General features: G+C 43.3%; 1 protein-coding gene across 3 annotated transcripts; it reads right to left on the minus strand.

Moving 5' to 3' along the window:
* Positions 1–660: 660 nt before the first annotated feature.
* Positions 661–13,677, minus strand: TRIM39 (tripartite motif containing 39). Of its 3 annotated transcripts, none has more exons than XM_024738584.1 (7): positions 13,381–13,677; positions 10,862–11,321; positions 9,727–9,822; positions 5,310–5,540; positions 4,104–4,126; positions 3,408–3,523; positions 661–2,664 (listed from the first exon to the last, which is right to left on the minus strand). In XM_024738584.1, the coding sequence occupies exons 2-7, from the start codon at positions 11,312–11,314 to the stop codon at positions 2,117–2,119; spliced, it is 1,467 nt and encodes a 488-aa protein (XP_024594352.1). In that variant the 5' UTR covers positions 11,315–11,321; positions 13,381–13,677; the 3' UTR covers positions 661–2,116. The 3 variants fall into 3 exon arrangements, with proteins under 3 accessions (XP_024594352.1, XP_024594354.1, XP_024594355.1); XM_024738586.1 differs by lacking the exon at positions 13,381–13,677 and adding an exon at positions 12,923–13,360; XM_024738587.1 differs by lacking the exon at positions 13,381–13,677 and adding an exon at positions 12,682–12,878.
* Between the last annotated feature and the right edge of the window lie 6,931 nt (positions 13,678–20,608).

Below are 20,608 nucleotides of genomic sequence, written 5' to 3' on the forward strand. Positions count from 1 at the left end.
AACTCCTGGTCTTAGGTACTGGAAGAAACCTGTCAACAGCATCCCCTGTCCCCGAAAAAATATCCCCTGTAGTGTTCCACATGCTTTCCTCACTTCCCTCCCTTAGACCTCTGCCACTCCTTTGCTCTGTTTGACATCCTGTGATTACTTCTGCTTCATAGTTAATAACCACTCGTTCCTGAGGTTAAGGAGAGGGATAGAACGTGAATAAATCCTGAAATGGGGAGAGGGCAGAGTAAGTCAGGAGAGAATGAGGGTTCTCTCCTCTCAGACCCCCTCCTCCTCACCCCCCCATCAGGCTGGACAGGGAACCAGGCCTCCAGTTTGAAGGAAATGGCTGAAATTTCCTCTCAGATTAGTTTCACAAGTGTCTCCAGGCTCAAATGAGGAGTGTTTAAAAGGTAGATGCCCAGGCCCACTCCAGACCTTGATCAACCACTGAAGGTGAGCTGCAGGAACACAATTTTTTTTTTTTTCGCCACGCCGTGCAGCTTGTGGGATGTTAGTTCCCCGACCAGGGATCAAACCTGGGCCCCTGACAGTGAGAGCGTGGAGTCCTGACCACTGGATCACCAGGGAATTCCAAGGAACATGCATTTTTAACACCCATTTCTTACACATCAACAGAGATTATCATCAAATTAACACAGGACACATAGATCACTTCAGTGGATCCTTTGTTCCATATTATGTTTTACCAACCAAAGCATCTTGCCACAAAGAACCACAGTCAAGGCACAAAGGTAAGAGGAGAGTCTGGACAAAGTCCTGTTGAGGTGGTAGGAGGAGCTGAAATGCCCTCAATAAACTGCAGTTTCTTGTCCTAATCTTCTGTGAACCCCTGATTACCCAAGTAGCAGATAATCCAGTCATTTTAGTTTGGTTTGGCATGCATTGCTTTACCTTTTTTGACAACATATGTACCCTACAGGTTGTTTATTTTGGCCTAACATTAAAATGATTTACATTCTCTGATATGAGAAATGGCAAAAGGTGAAGGATGGCAACAAACAAAATCCGGCTCTTGTGAACACTAGTTCCAGGCCAGATGCACACAGGCCAAAGGAAATTGCCTATCTGGCCCTTCCCTATACATACCACCCTCTTCTACCCTGTCCCCAGGGTGGGAAGACTCCGTTTTCTTTTTCCCTGTCTAGCTTGGACACCCTAGCCAGGTAACAAGGCTGACAACTTGGGAGTAGCTACTTAGTAGCATTCTTTAAGGCCAGGGCTTTGGATAGGAATACTTTTCTCTTTCCTCTAATACCTGACTCTCTCCTTTCCAAGTTCCCTTGGGAAAGCAGTGAAAGGGTAGATGTGTCTTGCAGGATCTCTTGCATCTTGCCTCTCCAGATGAGCAAGGTAACAGCTCTTGGAGATGAGCAACTACAAGGAGGTGGGCGATGAACCATCTCTGCTGAAGGCTAAGGCAGGGACCTGGGTTCTCTTTCTTCCTACCCCCTCCTCCCCACATTCCTACCTCTGGCCAATCCTACTCATAATGGCAACCAAAGAAACCCTTCTCCCCTTTATTATTCTTTAGGAATCTGTTCATTTAGCCCCCTTTCCTGACCTTATTTCTAACCTTCTTGATGCCCAATCTCTGCCCTGAAAATAACTCCTCAACTTCTACACCCACGAGAGCAACTGTCATTCATCTTTATTTCAATTTAGAGGTACCAAGACCCCTGTGATCTTCCTAAAAAAACAAGACTGTTTTGGGTCAAAGAACCCCCTAAAAGGATGTACAGGGGGTTCTGTTTCCTCCTCTGGTTTGAGCAAGCCAGACCCTCCCACAGACTTGTTGTTTCTGGAAAAGCCTCTCCTTCCTTCCAACCCATCCTTGTGCAATAGAAAACCTGATGGACTTCAGAGGAGACTACCCCCTGGGAACCAGCTCTCCACCCTAACAGTGAGGAGGGAGACACTGCAGTGCTCTCGTCCCAGCCCAGTCCTAACTACTCCTCCCCATAAACCATTCTAGAAACCAAGGTGTTCTCCCAGATGGTTCAGGACTGGAACCAGGCAGACACGAAGACGTTCCAGCAGGTCACAGGAAGGAAGGCCCGTAGCTCTTGACCCTGCCTCACCCTGATTATTCCCACGTCCCTACCTGTCACTCCCAATCTGTTGGGGGCCTGATGGTAAGTGGTGCAGCATTCTTCCGACCAGCCCGGATGCCTGGGTAGAAGAGGGGCCAAAGTTTCTCAGTAAAAGTATCAGTGAAGGTGTAGATATGAGAGCGGTCTGTGACGTTGTAAAAAGACAGTGTACCGGCCTCATAGTCTAGGAATATGCCTACCCGCTTGGGTTTCACCTTGATGTGCAAAGGGGTAAAAGGTGTGGTAGTGGCTGCATACTTGTCCCCATTCCACAGCCGCACCCGCCAGTAGCCAGTCTCAGGGAGTGGGGTCAGTTCGCCCTTTCGGCTCACAGAGTCCCGGCACACACCCACTGCCCAGTGGGTCTTGTCGCCCACCTCCACCTCCCAGTAGTGTCGACCTGAGGTGAAACCCTCAGTAGCCAGGACACAAGGGTAGAAGGTGAAACGCTGTGGTGTATCAGGGAGATCCCGGAGTCTTGTCTCCACGAACTTGACGCTCTTACGATCTTCCGACAGGACTAGGTTAGGATGAGCAGTCTCAGGGTCCAGGGTCACATCCGCTGGCGGGAGAAGCCAGAGTGGGGAGCTAGATGAGGACGGGAATAGCTAAACGCCCCTGCCTCACTCTTCCAGCCTGCCTTTGCAGAGCCTGCTCCCTGAAAGCCCCCAGAACCCCGTGGTTTGCTTAACTTTCTCAATCCTTGGTGTCACCTAAGGGAGGGGAGGGGAGGGAACAATGGCTTCGTTTCTCATCCTGGCCCTAAAATAAACAGGTAATGATCTCTTGACTCTGCAAGGGCTGGTGGTTTACGCTCCTGCCTGGTCCTCCCTCCATCCCCCCTGACATCATCATCCATCTCACTGTGTGGAGAAGCACAAGGCACAGTCCAATGGTAAGAAAAAATAAAAATGTTAAGAAGGGTACAGAGCCAGACAGCATTATAGTCTAGCGATACAGTGACCATGTGTCTGTTTCCCTGGACAGTCTGGCTTATGACTATTTTCCAAGTAAGTATTAATAAGACCCCCTTTCACTCTCAAGAGGGGACCAGTTTCAGCAAATTATTTAACCTCTCTGGGTCCCTATTTAGAAAAGTATGGGACTAAGAGTAGATGACACCTGAGGCTTCTCACTTTGAGTTCTGTGACTCAGAGTGAGATTGAAAACCAGGTAAAGGAGTGGGTGTGAACATGGACATGAAAAGTGACAGAGGGGATAAGTGAAGTCCAGATAAAGTAGGACCTAAAGACTTTCTTCTCTCTGTCGATTCCCTCTGCTAGTTTCCTTTTGGGAACAACTCACCAATTAGCTGTTTAAGGATTTTCCTTAGTGCAAAGTACTGTCGGGGGAAATTGCTGAAGTTCTTTTCCAGCTCTATGGATACTGAAGTCACCTCCATGGTCTTCACCTTCTCACATCTAGGAGGGATGGGAAGATAGGGGAAGAAAGGGCAGGGTCAGGGGAAGCTCCAGCTTAGTGAGTATTCAGATGTTGTCATCTCTAGGGAGAAACTACAATTCTCCATCCTCACACTTTCTCCTCCCTCAAGACAAGTTCTTGCTTATTGCTTTCTTTTGCCTATCTATGGAAAGCCATACAGTCCCCTAGACAAACCCTTATCTTAATAATCAGTCTTAGAACTTTCTGGAGGTACTGTTATATTTCATGCAAATAGATAACCACCTCACCCCCGCCCCCAACCAGTTCCTCCTTCCATCTTGTTTGGACACAATTCCACCCATAGGCCCAGGTAGAATCTGGTTCTATTTCATTATCTTTGTATCTAGGAAGTCCTGATGCTCAGAGGGGAAAAGGTAAGGGACTAGTACTCCCAGTTAGATTTGCTCTCTAACTGGCTTCATGGATGCGATAAACCTTCTCCCTTTTTCTACCCAGACACTGCATGACTTTCCCATCCTTATTCCCCCAACTCCTTATTGTAGCCCTACTCTTTAAGCCAAGACCTAACTCACTCAAAGAGATACAAGAATCACTTACTTTTCCAGGGTACTTTTGACATCCTAGAGGAAGGAGAAAAGAAAGCAATATTGGTCCTGGTAGTCAAGGGTCCTAAAGGCAAAAGGTTTCCCTCCTCCCAAAAGTTCTAGATCTATTAAATAGGCATAAGGCAAACTATGGGTCACAGTGCAAGGGGACGAGCTCCAGAGGGATCTGAGTACATCTCTCCCAACCTAACCCCCACTTTCAACTCTCAGTCATCATGAAGCTTGGTAACTGATATCACTTCCAAATAGTTTCTTGTGTGCTTGTCTTTGTTCCTCAAGAACACTGGGACTCAATGCCAGGGACAGGGATTGTGTCTGCTCTTTACTCTGTCCCCCAAGTACCAACCACACACCTGTCTCCTTGAGGATCAGTACAGATAGTTCCAGACGGCTGGCATAGGAACGAATCACACTCTCCTGTTGTGGTTTGGTATCCCTTGTCTAGTATTGGTTAATAAATATTAATAACTGTGTGCCAATCCTGATTTGTGAATACTTGGGGTCCAGAAGACAAAGAAGACAAATCTCTGCCCCCCAAGGATTTCCCAGTTTAATGTGGAAGGCAGAACACACATACATGAAAGGACATGAGAGTAAATACCAAGCAATATATAACATGCAGATAAATGTACAACGAAGCCTCACTGATTCAAATGCTGGTAATGTGATCTCTAAGATAAGAAATATGTTTCCTACAGCCTTGCTAAGACCATTCATTTGCTTAAGAAAACAGATTATTTCAAACATTTTAGAGGCACCATTTACATATCAAAAGCAATATATTACTTATACATTATTTCAAGTGTCCTTCAAACTATGCTTCTATTCTTTCTGTGCACTAGGTAAATCAAGTTCCAGGACTTAAAAGTAACGGTTACTGCATTTACACAATTTTTAATGCATAGTTTTTTCACTAATTCAGACTAGACTGCCCTCCTCTCAAAAGAGTGAATTTTTTCTTTGGTACAAGTTAAGCACATAATTGTTGACAAGACATAAGAACACCGAAATGATCAGAAGGGGATGGGAGAAATCAGAGAAGGCTTTCTGTAGAGAAAGATCCTTTGAGCCTGTCTGGAAGAAAGAATTGGATTTAGAGAGGCAGAGCGGAGGAGTGAGCATTGCAGGCTGACAGAATGGCCTGTGCAAAGCTAGACTGCGCTTGGCCTGAGGGGCTATGCAGGGGCAAAGGTCGAACCTTAAGCATCTCGAAGCCCGACTGTAAGCACTTGCCCTCCACCTCAGCAGCCAAGTGGGCCAGGTCCCGGCGCTTGTCTCCAAGGTGAGCAGCATTTTCTCGGAGGCGCTGTAGAATGTCCTGTTCCTCCTCCTCTAGTCGTGAAAGTAACACCTGCTGCTCTTCATCCAGCCGCCGATGAAGCTCTTCAAATTCCTTTAGGATCTGCTGTCGACGACTCTCCACTAGTCTCTGAGAACAGAGGGTGGGTATTATGTTTAACAGGGCCAGTGGGGCATAAAGTGCCTTTCCCCACCCACCATGTGTATGAATTCACACAGACTTCCAGTGTCATTGGAAAGAGCTTAACAGGACACTCATGTTTCTCTCCACTGGAATTTCCCTTTGTAAAGAATGGCTCCATCCCTAACTAATAAGAACCTACTGTATAGCACAGGGAATTCTACTCAGTGCTCTGTAGTGACCTAAATGGGAAGGAAATCCAAAAAAGAGGGGATATATATATATATATATATATATACGTATAGCTGATTCACTTTGCTGTACAGTAGAAATGAACAAAATATTCTACACTATACTCCAATAAAAATTTTTAAAAAAGAAAAGAAAAGAATGTCTCCATCCTCATTGTCACCCCTACTGATGATGGGATGAAGACCATTGGGGAGATAAAAAAATAAACCAATGTTAAAAAATTTATCTTCTTTATTAAATTAGCTTCTAAAAAAGCTATACTTCTATGTTTTAGTAAAAATATTCAAGACATAAGAACCCAATAATATGACATGTACTATTACAGATATCAGAGATACCTCTGCTATCGCCTACTCTAAAGCTCTAGTTAATGCAATCTGTCAAGAAAAGGAAAGTACTGGAAAGTCTGAGATTGTTATCATTTGTACATTGCAAGACATTTACTTGATAAAAACCAGAGAAGCAACTGGAAAAATATCAGAATCAACAAGATTTTAGTAACGGGTTGTTATAAAATATAAATGTGGATTTCAAGGCTGAACCTGTTCAACAGTTTCAAGTCACTTCAGAGACTGACAGTTTACACCCCAGAAACAGGTTATAGAAGTTTGTGAGTAAATTATTTGCTTGAAATTTGAAACATGCTTTCTTTCAGTTAAACCTCTAACATTTCTGAAACTGGATAATATATGACTCAAACTCCAGCCATAACGCATTCTGAGAGTTATCAGCAGGCATATCTTCCCTTCTGCACCTCAACTGCAACAAGAAGTGATCTCCCCAGAGGATTCCCTAAGCATCACGTGTCTGATGGGGAGGAATCAGCCAAGAGGAAAGCAAAGTTAGAAGCAGAGACTGGGACTCTGGAAGAAGGAAGTGGATAGGGCCTGGAAGGCAGGGTTGAGGGTGAATAGAGAGTGGGGCTGCAAAGCCAGGTGGGCCTTACAAGCCTTGTGTTTCTGGATTTCAAGCTAGTTCCCAGCAGAGGCTGACTAGCTCCAGTTCTAGAGCTGCTTGCTGCTTCCCATTTCACTGCTGTCTCCTCAGGAGCATATTGGAACAAAATATATTCTCACAACATTTACCATTAAGTAAAACACAGCCTTTTTTCCTGTGTGTCTGTGTGTTTAGGGGTGATGTATGGGTAGAATTTAGGTTCATAACTGTGGTAAAAAGAAAGCAAAGGGCTCTCGTATAATCTCATAATCCCTTCTCTTTTTCTCCTTCTATTTTGTAGGGCAGTGGTTCTTAATCAGGGTGTTACCTCCCTCTAGGGATGTTTTGGAAACAGGGGGCATTTTTGTTTGCATGATTGGGGGAGCTCCTGGGAAGGATGCTAACACTCCTCCAATGTGTGAAGACAACCCAGTAATATGAACTGCACCGTTTTCTAATGTTCTGCTGGATATTAAAAAAATGGAGTCCTAGACTTGAATGCCACTTTATATACAAACACAGAGTAATTCTTATATGGTTTTAATATACCTGAATTTTTCAGGAATGGCTGAAAACTCATTAAGACTGTATTTTGTTTTTCTTAGAACTTTACTGTAAGTTATTTATCATTTTGAAAAATTATGGCACCAACAGCTAAACTGCTAGTGGCATTTGAGTCAACATTACTACACAATTCCGTCAGTCTGAATTTGTATTTGTTGCATGTTGATATAGGTGCAAGGATAAAACTACACTGTAGTGTCTTTCAGGGTAGTCATGCCTAAATGTTTACATACCAGATTTTATTATAAATTACTTTATGTTGTATTATATTATACTATATTTGGGCATGATAGTCTCTTTTAAAAATTATGTGGATAGATCATTTTATCCATAATTTTCATTTCAGCATGATTAATTACAAATTATTTATTTCTAAAAGGGGCATTGGGTCTGGAGGTGGGGATGAGGGAGAGAGTTCAAAAGGTCACTGAAGGAATGCTGGTAGTTGGTGACAGTTTCCGAGACCATTAAAATGATAATATACATTAAAAAAAAACACACACCACAGTTCTGTTCAAGCATTTAACAGGTTTTTTTTTTTTTTTTTTTTGGGACCCCGACCAGGGCACAAACCCATGTCCCCTGCATCAGCAGGTGGACTCTCAACCACTGCGCCACCAGGGAAGCCCTATTTAGCAGGTTTTTAAAATTTTTATTCCCCTCTCCATCCTTTACCTTTAAGAAGGTGATCAACAGGAAAAGGAAAGCTAATGACTGGGAATAAGCTTCATTTTTACATATTTTAAGTTCTTCAGGAGCCCTCCAAAAGGATAAATAACATTTTTTTTTTTAACATTCACCTTTGCAATCAAAATTAGTTCAAATTTAAAAAAAATTCAAATGTTTGTTTGTTAAAATGTATAAAGGACTAAGGTAATAATACTTGCTTCCTGTTGAAATGTCATTGTTAAAAAAAAAAAATTAGTGTTTCTACTGATTTCAAACCTGTGTTTTATTTCTGGTGATCCCTAAATCTCAACTCCAAAAACTCATTATTTCCTCTGGAGCCTTTAATGCAATCAAGTTTCTCTGCTGTCTTCTTAGGAATATGCAACTGTGCTTTTTGTGCCATGTCATTTATATTTTCTCTACTTGACTGTAAGCTCAAGGAGGGCAGGGACTGTGCTTTTGCTCATCATTGTTCCCCAGTGTCAAAGACAGGGTTTGGCCTATACTGGAAGCTTAGTAAATATTTACTGATTTCTGCAGAATTAGTATCTCTGATTTTGCACATACTGGCTATATGATCTTGGACTAGACACTTATCCAAGTTCTGTTTCCTACTGTGTAAACTGGGGATAACAATACTTACCTTACAGGGTATCTAAGTTCACTCTTGTCAAATATGACTTCCTGGACTCCCTTCTCCTTGTCTTGTACCTCCTCTATGTCCCACTTGGGCCAAGTATAGCCTGAACTCTTAGAACTTAAAACTGGGCAGGGCTTCCCTGGTGGTACAGTGGTTGAGAGTCTGCCTGCCAATGCAGGGGACACGGGTTCGTGCCCCGGTCTGCGAAGATCCCACATACCGCGGAGCGGCTGGGCCCGTGAGCCATGGTCGCTGAGCCTGCGTGTCTGGAGCCTGTGCTCCGCAACGGGAGAGGCCACAGCAGTGAGAGGCCCGCATACCACAAAAAAAAACAAACCAAAAAACACACAAAAAAACTGGGCAGAACCCTAAGACCTAATACAATCTTCTAAGTCTGGAATGTCATGGACACCTAAGGAATTAATGCACAGGATTCAATAAATACTAGGTATTATTACCACTATAATTAACACACGTTTCACTGTCCAACAGAAGAAATAAGGCAGATACCAAACTACCATGCTACAAATATGGTAATGCTATGGAAGAGATGTGAAACTGTATGAAAATTAAGAAAGTTAATTTCTAAAGGGTCAGGAAAGGCTACATAGGAAGTGGTTTTCATCTTAGGATGGACAGGATCCTATAGGTAGAGGATGAGGGAGGTAAGAACATTCTAGGAACCATTATCATCCAGCATACTTGAGCTTACTTGAATTAAGAGAATGTGGTCCTAATGTTGCTGGGAGGTTCTTCCGGGCGCTGTTGGGCAGCTCCTTCATCCTTCCTCCCCAGTGCACCTTCCACATTCTCCTTTCCTCAATCCCTCTAAGGATCTCTCAGCAGAGAGCCTCCTTCCCTGCTTTACAAAGAAAAGGAGGCCAAGGGGCATGAACTCCCTCAACTCGCCAGATATAAGATGTTCTGTCCTTCACTTCTTACATCCTTCTCCTCAATTCTTAATCCATGACCATTTAAGTACAATGTTTAATCACAGTCAAGCCTAATAAAATATCATTGTTTTTGAGAGAACAGCATTTTTCTAATAAAGCAGAACTGGTAGATTAAATAATGTGTGGTTAATGTTCAGTTAATTGCCTGCAGAGCAGCCCAAGTGGGATTGCCTGCCTTTACCTTGAGTTCCCCAGGCTTCTTCTCCTCAGAGGACTTGCAGCGGGTGATCTCCTGCAGCTTCCGCTCCAGGGGCTCCAGGCACTTCTGCAGTTTTTCCTGAGGGGTGAGAAGTGGGAGAAGAATGGCATTTGGGGTTGGCTAGTACATCCTACGTTCAGAGGCTAACCCATTTGTTTTAAACCATTTGTTTGCTTCCTATCCATCTATCTCTTGATCCAACTCCCTTCCTGGCCTGTCATTTGAGGTGTCAGCTTCCTACAGGTCCCTTCTCCTGCCACCAGCCTGTCTCCATCACCTCCCTTGCTCACCAAACCTTCCTTTCACTGAATCTCACTGTTCCACTGTCACCAACTCTCTGTCCTTCCCCAGCCCTATTAATTTTCTAACTCAAGGAACTGCTTGTTACTGTCAAAGTGACCTCCTGTACCCTGATATCCTTCTTTAAACTTGTTTTCCTATCCAATTCTAACCACTTGCAAATATAATAAAATCTTGATTACTTATTCTGCAAACTACCATAAAGTCTTATTTCCAAGATTTTATTAACATTAACACTTATTAATTAAGCAAAGTACTTGATAAAGTGCTAAGACATTAAAATCTCTAATTCCTATTACTCAGACATTTACCCTGTGTCCCAGCAGTAAGTTAAACCAGATGCCATATTATCCTTTATTGGGGGAAGATGCAAACAGACTGGCTCAGCTTAGCCTGGTGGGGATCATTCTAAAGTGATGTTACCTGTTCCCAATACCAGTGGGTAAACAAGGGGTGTGCTGAGCAGGGGGACAGAATAAAGAAACCAGACCATTTTTCAGTTCTTAAGTTTGATCTTCTCCACATGGTTTCATTCATTTATGAAAAATATGATACATTCGAAGACCACACATACTCAAATGTGTTACAAAAGTCAGACAGAATTTTTTGGGGTACTCCTTACTGCTCTTCTTCATGCCTGAGGATAACTGATCAGACATACTGTGTGCCCCTGTGTACGTAGCTCTGAGGGGACTATAGAGTGAGGATCAGATACCGTCTTGCCCTCAGGAATTTACAATCCTCTACCCAGGGAGTCTCCCATCCTCTGTGCTCCTCCCTCTTGCCCTGCATTGGCATCATGTGTCTGGTTCCCTACCTTGTACTCCTGTGTGGCATCGTCCAGTGGCACGACGGTGTGGGCCCGGTGGGTGTGGGAAATTGCACATATCAAACACACAGCCTCCTGGTCCTCATAGCAGAAGAGGCTGAGGGCTTCATGGTGCTGGGGGCAGAGGCTCTCATCTCGGATCTTCCGCTTGACGGCCTGGAGCTGCTTGGCAATTTCCACCATGCTGCCCAGCTGTCGATTAGGTCGGAGACTGCGGTAGCGGGACGTCTTTCGACATACAGGACAAGGGAAGTCCCTCTCTAGGTCCTCCCACCAGCGAGTGATGCAAGCTTTGCAGAAGTTGTGCCCACACTCAATGATGACAGGCTCCTTCAGATACTCCAGGCACACAGAGCAACTTGCCTCCACCTGTAAGTTCTCCAGAGCTGCAGCTGTGGAGGCTGCAGAGGCCCCGGCCTCTAACAGGCTTGTCTCTGCCATTATTTAACTTGAGGTTAGGACGGGAGAAGAGAAAAAAAAAATGTTAGCTGGAGGTTTAGTTTTTTTTGCATCCCTGGCCTGACAGTTACCCCCATGTTAAATCCTAACTCCACATTTAGCCCCATCATAGTATTTTACATCTTCTCTTCCACTACATTAACCTCTTTTGTTTCTCCATTTCCAAAACCTGTGACTCCCAGCCATCAATTTTTTCTCTTCAGCAAAATGACACACAACCCTCAATCTCTTGTCTTTTACCACTGCTTTCTCTTGCTAGAAACAGAGGCTTCCTTCAACTCTGAGTACTTTTCCTGATCCAGGTTCATTCCACTTGTATCTCAGAACCAATAGTTTCAGACCAATGTATTCCTAGTGTGACATCTTCTTCTAATAGATGAGAAAAGAGTATGGGAAAGCGAAGAGTGCCAAAGCATTAATTAAGATTTCTTAAATTGAGTATATTTTAAAGTTTAATATTACAGAAGAGTTTTACTACAATAGCCCATTGGAGCCTAAGCTTGATTCTCTGCCACTGTTCTCTCAGTCTTTCAAAGGGTAATAAATAGAATGAGTTAGGAGGCAAGGGTGACAACCTCTTCTTTTCAGAAAGTTTGAAATTATTCTTCCTTTTATCAGGCTAGCCTAGAGAAAGTGTGCCGTTTTCTTGGAATGAAATTATTCATACAACTCATTTCTACTTGTGTGCATCTGGACATCTGGAACTGCTGAAAAGTTATAAATTCATGGCAACTAAAGAGTCTATTACTGAGCCCAGGGCAATAATTTTTTGAAGAGAGAGCTGACAAGTCTATTTTAAGTATTCAGCAGTGACTGGAGTCTTTTGAAATAGTTATCAATAACTAACTCCTTGGATGTACTGTACCTCCAACTAATAGGTTCTGGAGTGGTTGGGAATTAAGAGAGAGAAAAGTAAAAAGGCAATCAAAAACTTCTAATGAAGCCTCAAAAGAATTGGAAATGCATCTAAGAGATTTATAAAGTAGAAGGCTGGTCCTCTATTCCATCCTTAAAACATCACCACTTTTATCCATGAAATAGTTGATTTCTCCATCCCCTTAACCCCCCTCCCTAAGGGATCCAACAGAAGGAAATTTAGTAAGTCTATGTGTTGAGAGAGAAGTGGTCATGTAATGAGTTGGGTTAACAATGATTATTCCTGTATATGTTGACGGCACACGTGAAAAGTGTTTAATTTGGAGTAGGAACTGACAGCTTATTTGGACCTGAATTTCCTCCCTCAACCAGGAGAGTTCAGTCAGGTGATTTTTCTCTACCTCTGGGGATCCAACTTTGACGAGTAACCCTTCCCTTTCCCTAATCTTCTAGAAATTAGGTGGTCTCCTCACCTGGGGTGAGTTGAACTGTAAGCAGAGTTAGGGGGCAGAATGGATCTAGACTAGCAAAGAAGTAGTGTGGAAGAGAAATGGGGAAAGGTTAGGGAGGTATGGGGACTTGGAGCCACAGCACTAGTTAAACCTTCGGTGTCTCTGGGTTGGTCATTTTTTCCCCTCTATTCCTCGTGTCTCAGTAGAAGGGCAAACTTCAAAGCCGTCCTCATTTTGTTTCTACCACTGTCGGGGGTCCCACCTTGCGACCCTTTCCTGAGCGTGGTCCACAACTCGGTCCCACCCCCGTCTCCATCTTCTCCCGCCAGATCTGGCGCACGGGGACTGGAGTGCGGGGAGAGGAAACGTCGCTGTTGGCAGGGAAGGAGGGATGCGTGTCCAGGTGAGGAGGAGGTGTGACGTGAAGGTGGGATGCCCGCCGCTATGACGCAGCCGAGAGCCGCGGTGACGGCGTAAGAGTTTCACCCGGGGAGGCGAGCGGCAGCGGGACGGGGGAACGGCGGGGTAGCCAAGCAACGCCGGACGCGCTGACGTCGCCGGGGCGGCAAAACGTCCGCCCGGGCCCGAGGCGGGCGGAGGCAGCTGTGGTTACGTGCAGGGGGCCGGTGACGCAGTCGCGGGGCGCTAGGACGCGGCGTGCGGAGCCGGTCAGCGGGGGCAGGCCCCAAGGCCCCGGCGCGGCGGCGGGACAGCACCTACCTTCCCGGCTTCGGGTCCGGGAGTGCGGGGCGCAGAGCCGCCGGAGCGCTGCCTCCCTCCTTCCTCCTCCCCCCGCCCCCGCCCCGCAGCGCGACACACAATACTCGCCGGAAGCGGAAGCCGCGCCGAGAGGCTCGTGTCAGTGGAAGCCCGGGTGTCGGCGTGCGACCGCGGGAGGGCCTAGCGGCGCCTGCGGAACAAGGAGAAGGCGGGGGGCCGGTGGGGAGAACCAGCAGGAGGAATGAAGGGCGAGAAGAGACCCGGAGGGGCAGGTGGCTGAAATGCAGTCGTCCAGGTGACCCGAGGAATCCTCTGGAGAAAGAGGGTCGCGCATGCGCGTGGCGGAGCGCTGAAGCCCATTGCCCACAGGGCGCCTACGGGCGCCGGGGCAGGCGGGCCCGTCCCGCCCAGGGTGTGGGCCCGGGCTCTGACCCGGCTCGGGCTGGTCCCGGTTGGGGCTGGGAGCCGCCGGGGGCGGGGCAAGGGCGGGTTGCGGACATTGAGCTACACTGCTCCTCTCTCCAGACTAGTCCCTGGAGAAGGTGGCTCGCCGAGTCGGCGGCCAATTACGTGGTGGACCTGCGGGTCTCAGCTGGCACGTCACTTCCGACAAGTTGAGTTTAAGCCTTTTAACATTGAAGGATTAGCTCAGTTTTCCCTGCCGTGGGCTTCGGATGCTTGGTCACCTTGTCCTTGCTAGGCGAGCTTTACGGAAATGATCTACCTCCTCCGATGGAGTGGGAGCCCCGAAAGAGCTGGTACTGTGACTCTGATGCTCACCTTTGTGTCCTCAGCTCCTCGCTCGGTGCCCGACCGCAGCGAGCGCGCAGTGAGCACCCGTTCTGGGTGCGAGCCAATCCCGTCTTTTTCCAGTTTTGTGGCTTTGGCTTGAGTTTCTCCGCAAGAGCAGATGGTGGTTTTGCGGCGACTCCGGACTCCTGCGTTATAGCCTCCTTACTTTCCTCTCCTGTTGCTGGAAGCTTCGCAGGCTTGTGACTTTGGAGGACAAGGGCGAGATGATGAGGAAGAGTCGGTGGACAGAGGTGTGATGAGACTGGGAGGACGTGCTGAGTTGAGTTGATGGAGCTGGGGAGGAGTGGATGCTGGGTAAAGGGGTGATGGGACTGGGGAGAAGTTGGGGCTGGGGAAAGGTGTGCTGCGGCTGGTCAGGAGTTAGGGCTAAGAGTAGACACTGCTGGTTGAAAACGCAGCTTGCCCCGCCTTCTCTCTGCCAACACTTGGCATACAGAATGCTAACCTAAAGAAATGAACAAATTTTGGTGTACCCTTCGAGGTGAAATGGCCCAATGGCCCAACTTGTACCTGTGTAAGTTGTGATGCTGTTTACAAACACTGTGCAGTATTTAACCTCTCATCCTGGGAGCCAGGAACTATTTATTTGCAGAAAATATCTCATGTGGGAGGTATAAAGATTTAGGGTCAGGCATGCTAAATACAGCTGGTCTGCTTTTTCTTCACTGTTCTTTGCTTTTTGTTCACTTTTTTTCGGTAGGAGTGATTTGAAGAGGATTAAGCTTGATAAAATTACATTTATTAACTTTTTTTTCCCTCATTGTTATTTGACTATTGGTAATTTTAGCAGCAGTACTGTTTCTAGTTCATGGACTGCCTCATTCTAAGGTAGGGTAGTTTGAAAGCCACAAATTGGGCGGTCAGCCTCTTTATCCTTACTTTATAGGGAGCATGGTGAAGTTTGGTTATGGTTATGATTTGTAACTTTTAAGGTGTTGGCTAGCACTTCATTCTGGCTTTCTGTTTGTAGGTGGCCAGGGGTGTGGTAATATTAAGCAAATTTCCAGGAGGAAGTGCATTTCTGAGGAGTATGAAGAATGTGGTGGCCTGGAGACTAATAGATTATTAAGATGACTTTATGCTCAATATGGAAGGAAAGAGGGGAGAATGTCTAGGTAAAACTATAAAATTATGAAGGGCATGTACTATGTCATAGAACAGGGTTTGGCAAACCTTTCCTGTAAGGAGCCAAATAGGACATACTTTTGGCTTTGTTGCCCGTACTCAATTCTGTCTTTGTAGTATGAAAATAGCGTTAGACTATACTAAATGAGTGAGCGTTGCTGAAATTTGAAGTTCATATAAATTCTTCACTTGCCTTAAATTTTATTCTCCTTTTGATTTTACCCCCAATCATTTAAGAATGTAAACACATATCTTAGGTTGTGGGCTGTACAAGCACAGGTAAGCAGACCATAGTTCGCTGACCCCTGACATAGAACAGTAATGAAGTACCCAGTATTTTTCAAGAGAGAATGCCTGGGAAAGTGGGTGAACACAATGCTATGATCTCTTATTTCCATCTGTCTATATGATAACACACAAAATAATAATAAAGGAAGTTTGAAATCTTAACACAAATTTGTTATGACCTGTGAAACTTGGTCGGCTGAGATTTATGAATATACTAAGATACAAGTACATTTTTTAAACAAGGAAAGGTATTCGTTGTCTAAAATTAAACGAGATTGTAGTTCAGAAGAGGTGGAATAACACTGAATTGTGACGTTGATTTATATCAACAAGGGATTTCCAACATAGGAATATGCAAAAATGAGTAATAGTAATATGAAGGATAATTTTAAAAATTTAAATATACACTTTAATATTGTTTTTATATCAGTAAAAGATATATCTGATATATCTTTTATATCAGAAGATATCTTGGAACCACTGAGTCACATAGAGGAAAAGGATGTATTAGCAGTGCAGGTAGAAAACTGGTTGAGGTCAGATATGAGATATGGTAGGTTGGGGAGGGAGAGGGTTCAACTGTCCAGACTTCCGAAATTCTTCCTCAGAAGAAGGCAAAGCATCTAATTTTCCCCCACCATTTTTTTAAATTATAAAAAATTTAAACTGCAGAAAGACGGTCGTCAGTCTTTTTACACTTTACACCGTGCTTTTTATACTTTATACTGGCTGTCTATTATCTTTCCAATTCAGTAACATTGGAACTACCTTGTTCTTTTTCAAGTCTATATCACTGCCTCATTATGTAGATGTATAATTTATTCAGCCATTTTGTTTAGAGAAAACATTTAGGGTTTTTCCAAGTCTTATTAAATAAAGGCTGTAGTGAACATTCTTGTACATATGTCTTTTCCCCTCAGTTTTATTGTGATATAACTGACGTATAACACTGTGTTAGTTCAGGGTGTACAACGTAATGATTTGATGTATTTGCCCATATGTCTTTTTTGTTTTTTTTAACTTCTCAATAAGGAATGTGTCTTTTATTTTTTTTGAATTTTATTTAATTAATTTTTTTAAACAGCGGGTTCTTATTAGTTATCCATTTTATACATATTAGTGTATACATGTTAATCCCAATCTCCCAGTTCATCCTACCACCACCACCCTGCCCCCCGCCACTCTCCCTCCTTGGTGTCCATACCTTTGTTCTCTACATCTGTGTCTATTTCTGCCTGCAAACTGGTTCATCTGTACCATTTTTCTAGGTTCCACATATATGCGTTAATATACGGTATTTGTTTTTCTCTTTCTGACTTATTTCACTCTGTATAACAGTCTCTACATCCATCTACTTCACTACAAATGATCCAATTTCGTTCCTTTTAATGGCTGAGTAACATTCCATTGTATATATGTACCACATCTTCTTTATCCGTGCGACTGTAGGTGGGCATTTAGGTTGCTTCCATGACCTAGCTATTGTAAATAGTAATGCAATGAACATTGGGGTGCATGTGTCTTTTTGAGTTATGGTTTTCTCTTGAGTATATGCCCAGTAGTGGGATTGCTGGGTCATATGGTAGTTCTATTTTTAGTTTTTTTAAGGAACCTCCATACTGTTCTCCATAGTGGCTGTATCAATTTACATTCCCACCAACAGTGCAAGGGGGTTCCCTTTTCTCCACACCCTCTACAGCATTTGTTGTTTGTAGATTTTCTGATGATGCCAATTCTAACTGGTGTGAGATGATACCTCATTGTAGTTTTGACTTGCATTTCTCTAATAATTAGTGATGTTGAGCAGCTTTTCATGTGCTTCTTGGCCATCTGTATGTCTTCTTTGGAGAAATGTCTATTTAGGTCTTCTGCCCATTTTTTGATTGGGTTGTTTGGTTTTTTTTTACATTGAGCTGCATGAGCTGTTTATATATTTTGGAGATTAATCCTTTGTCCGTTGATTCATTTGCAGATATTTTCTCCCATTCTGAGGGTTGTCCTTTCGTCTTGTTTGTAGTTTCCTTTGCTTTGCAAAAGCTTTTAAGTTTCATTAGGTCCCATTTGTCTATTTTTGTTTTTATTTCCATTACTCTAGGAGGTGGATCAAAAAAGATCTTGCTGTGATTTATGTCAAAGAGTGTTCTTCCTACGTTTTCCTCTAAGAGTTTTACAGTGTCTAGTCTTACATTTAGGTCTCTACTCCATTTTGAGTTTATTTTTGTGTATGGTGTTAGGGAGTGTTCTAATTTCATTCTTTTACATGTAGCTGTCCAGTTTTCCCAGCACCACTTATTGAAGAGACTGTCTTTTCTCCATTGTATATCCTTGCCTCCTTTGTCATGGGTTAGTTGACTACAGGTGCATGGGTTTATCTCTGGGCTTTCTATCCTGTTCCATTGATCTATATTTCTGTTTTTGTGCCAGTACCATTTTGTCTTTTTTTTCTTTTTCATTTTATTTTTATTTATTTATTATTTTTGGCTTCATTGGGTCTTCATTGCTGCACGCAGGCTTTCTTTAGTGGTGGCGAGCGGGGGCTACTCTTCTTTGCAGTGCGTGGGATTCTCATTGCAGTGGCCTCTCTTGTTGTGGAGCATGGGCTCTAGGTGTGCGGGCTTCAGTAGTTGTGGCTCATGGGCTCTAGAGCACAGGCTCAGTAGTTGTGGTGCACGGGCTTAGTTGCTCTGTGGTATGTGGGACCTTCCCAGGTTCTTTCAGGTGTAGGAACCTAAGATTGTTTATTTGAGATTTTTCTTGTTTCTTGAGGTAGGATTGTATTGCTATAAACTTCCCTCTTAGAACTGCTTTTGCTGCATCCCATAGGTTTTAGATCATCATGTTTTCGTTGTCATTTGTCTCTAGGTATTTTTTGATTTCCTCTTTGATTTCTTCAGTGATCTCTTGGTTATTTAGTAACACATTGTTTAGCCTCCATGTGCTTGTGTTTTTTATGTTTTTTTCCCTGTAATTGATTTCTAATACAATTAGAAATTGCTTGATATGATTTCAGTTTTCTTAAATTTACTGAGGCTTGGGCACGGGGAAGGTTCCGTGTGCACTTGAGAAGAAAGTGTAATCTGCCGTTTTTGGATGGAATGTCCCATAAATACTAATTAAATCTATCTGATCTATTGTGTCATTTAAAGCTTGTGTTTCCTTATAATTTTCTGTTTGGATGATCTGTCCATTGGTGTAAATGAGGTGTTAAAGTCTCCCACTTTTATTGTGTTACTGTCAATTTCTTCTTTTATAGCTGTTAGCAGTTGCCTTATGTATTGAGGTACTCCTATGTTGGGTATATATACATACAATTGTTATATCTTATTCTTGGATTGATACTTTCTTTTTGGATTGATCCCTTGATCATTATGTAGTGTCCTTCCTTGTCTCTTGCATCATTCTTTATTTTAAAGTCTATTTTATCTTACATGAGTATTGCTACTCCAGCTTTCTTTTGATTTCCATTTGCATGGATATCAAATGGAATTTCCATTTCCATCCCCTCACTTTCAGAGTGTATGTGTCCCTAGGTCTGAAGTGGGTCTCTTGTAGACAGCATATATACGGGTCTTGTTTTTGTATCCATTCAGCGAGCCTGTGTCTTTTGGTTGGAGCATTTAATCCATTCACATTTAAGGTAATTATCGATATGTATGTTCCTATTACCATTTTCTTAATTGTTATGGGTTTATTTATGTAGGTCCTTTTCTTCTCTTATGTTTCCCACTTAGAGAAGTTCCTTTAGCATTAGTTGTAGAGCTGGTTTGGTGGCGCTGAATTCTCTTAGGTTTTGCTTGTCTGTAAAGCTTTTGATTTCTCCGTTGAATCTGAATGAGATCCTTCCCAGGTAGAGTAATCTTGGTTGTAGGTTCTTCCCTTTTATCACTTTAAATATATCATGCCACTTCTTCTGGCTTGTAGAGTTTCTGCTGAGAAATCAGCTGTTAACCTTATGGGAATTTCCTTGTAAGTTATTTGTTGTTTTTCCCTTGTTGCCTTCAATAATTTTTTTTGTCTTTATTTTTTGTCGATTTGATTACTGTGTGTCTCAGCGTGTTTCTCCTTGCGTTTATCCTGCCTGGGACTCTGTGCTTCCTGGTCTTGGGTGGCTATTTCCTTTCCCATGTTAGGGAAGTTTTCGACTATAATCTCTTCAAATATTTTCTCAGGTCCTTTCTCTCTCTTTTCTCCTTCTGGGACCCCTATAATGCGAATGTTGTTGCATTTGATGTTGTTCCAGAGGTCTCTTAGGCTGTCTTCATTTCTTTTCATTCTTTTTTCTTTATTCTGTTCTGTGGCAGTGAATTCCACCATTCTGTCTTCCAGGTCACTTACCTGTTCTTCTGCCTCAGTTATTCTGCTATTGATTCCTTCTAGTGTAGTTTTCATTTCAGTTATTGTATTGTTCATCTCTGTTTGTTCTTCTTTGTCTTTGTTAAACATTTCTTGCATATTCTCGATCTTGGCCTCCATTCTTTTTCCAAGGTCCTGGATCATCTTCCCTATCATTATTCTGAATTCTTTTTCTGGAAGGTTGCCTATCTCCATTTCATTTAGTTGTTTTGCTGGGGTTTTATCTTGTTCCTTCATCTGGTAAAAAGTCCTCTGCCTTTTCATTTTGTCTATCTTTCTGTGAATGTGGTTTTTCTTCCATAGGCTTCAGAATTGTAGTTCTTTTGGCTTCTGCTCTGCACGTATGTCTTTAAATTTTCATACCATCTGTATTAGTAGGACAGATTCCTGGAAACTGAGCTGCTGAGTCAAAAGGCACGGAAATTTAAAATTTTAATTGTCTTCTAGTGTCCTTCGCATAAGGTTGTACCGATTCCTGCCCACACCAGCGTGTTATGAGATAGTCTCTTTGCTTACAGTGGAGCCAGTGTTGACATTTTCATATTTAAAAAATTTTGCTAATTATTTTCATTAAAAAATTTTAATGATTGGATAACAGGTCTTGTTCTGCAGGTGACATACATTGTCCAACCTTTATTAGCAGATGGGC

This window comes from Neophocaena asiaeorientalis, unplaced genomic scaffold (assembly GCF_003031525.2).
Source record: "Neophocaena asiaeorientalis asiaeorientalis breed wild unplaced genomic scaffold, Neophocaena_asiaeorientalis_V1.1 scaffold282, whole genome shotgun sequence".
Lineage (NCBI taxonomy): Eukaryota > Metazoa > Chordata > Mammalia > Artiodactyla > Phocoenidae > Neophocaena > Neophocaena asiaeorientalis.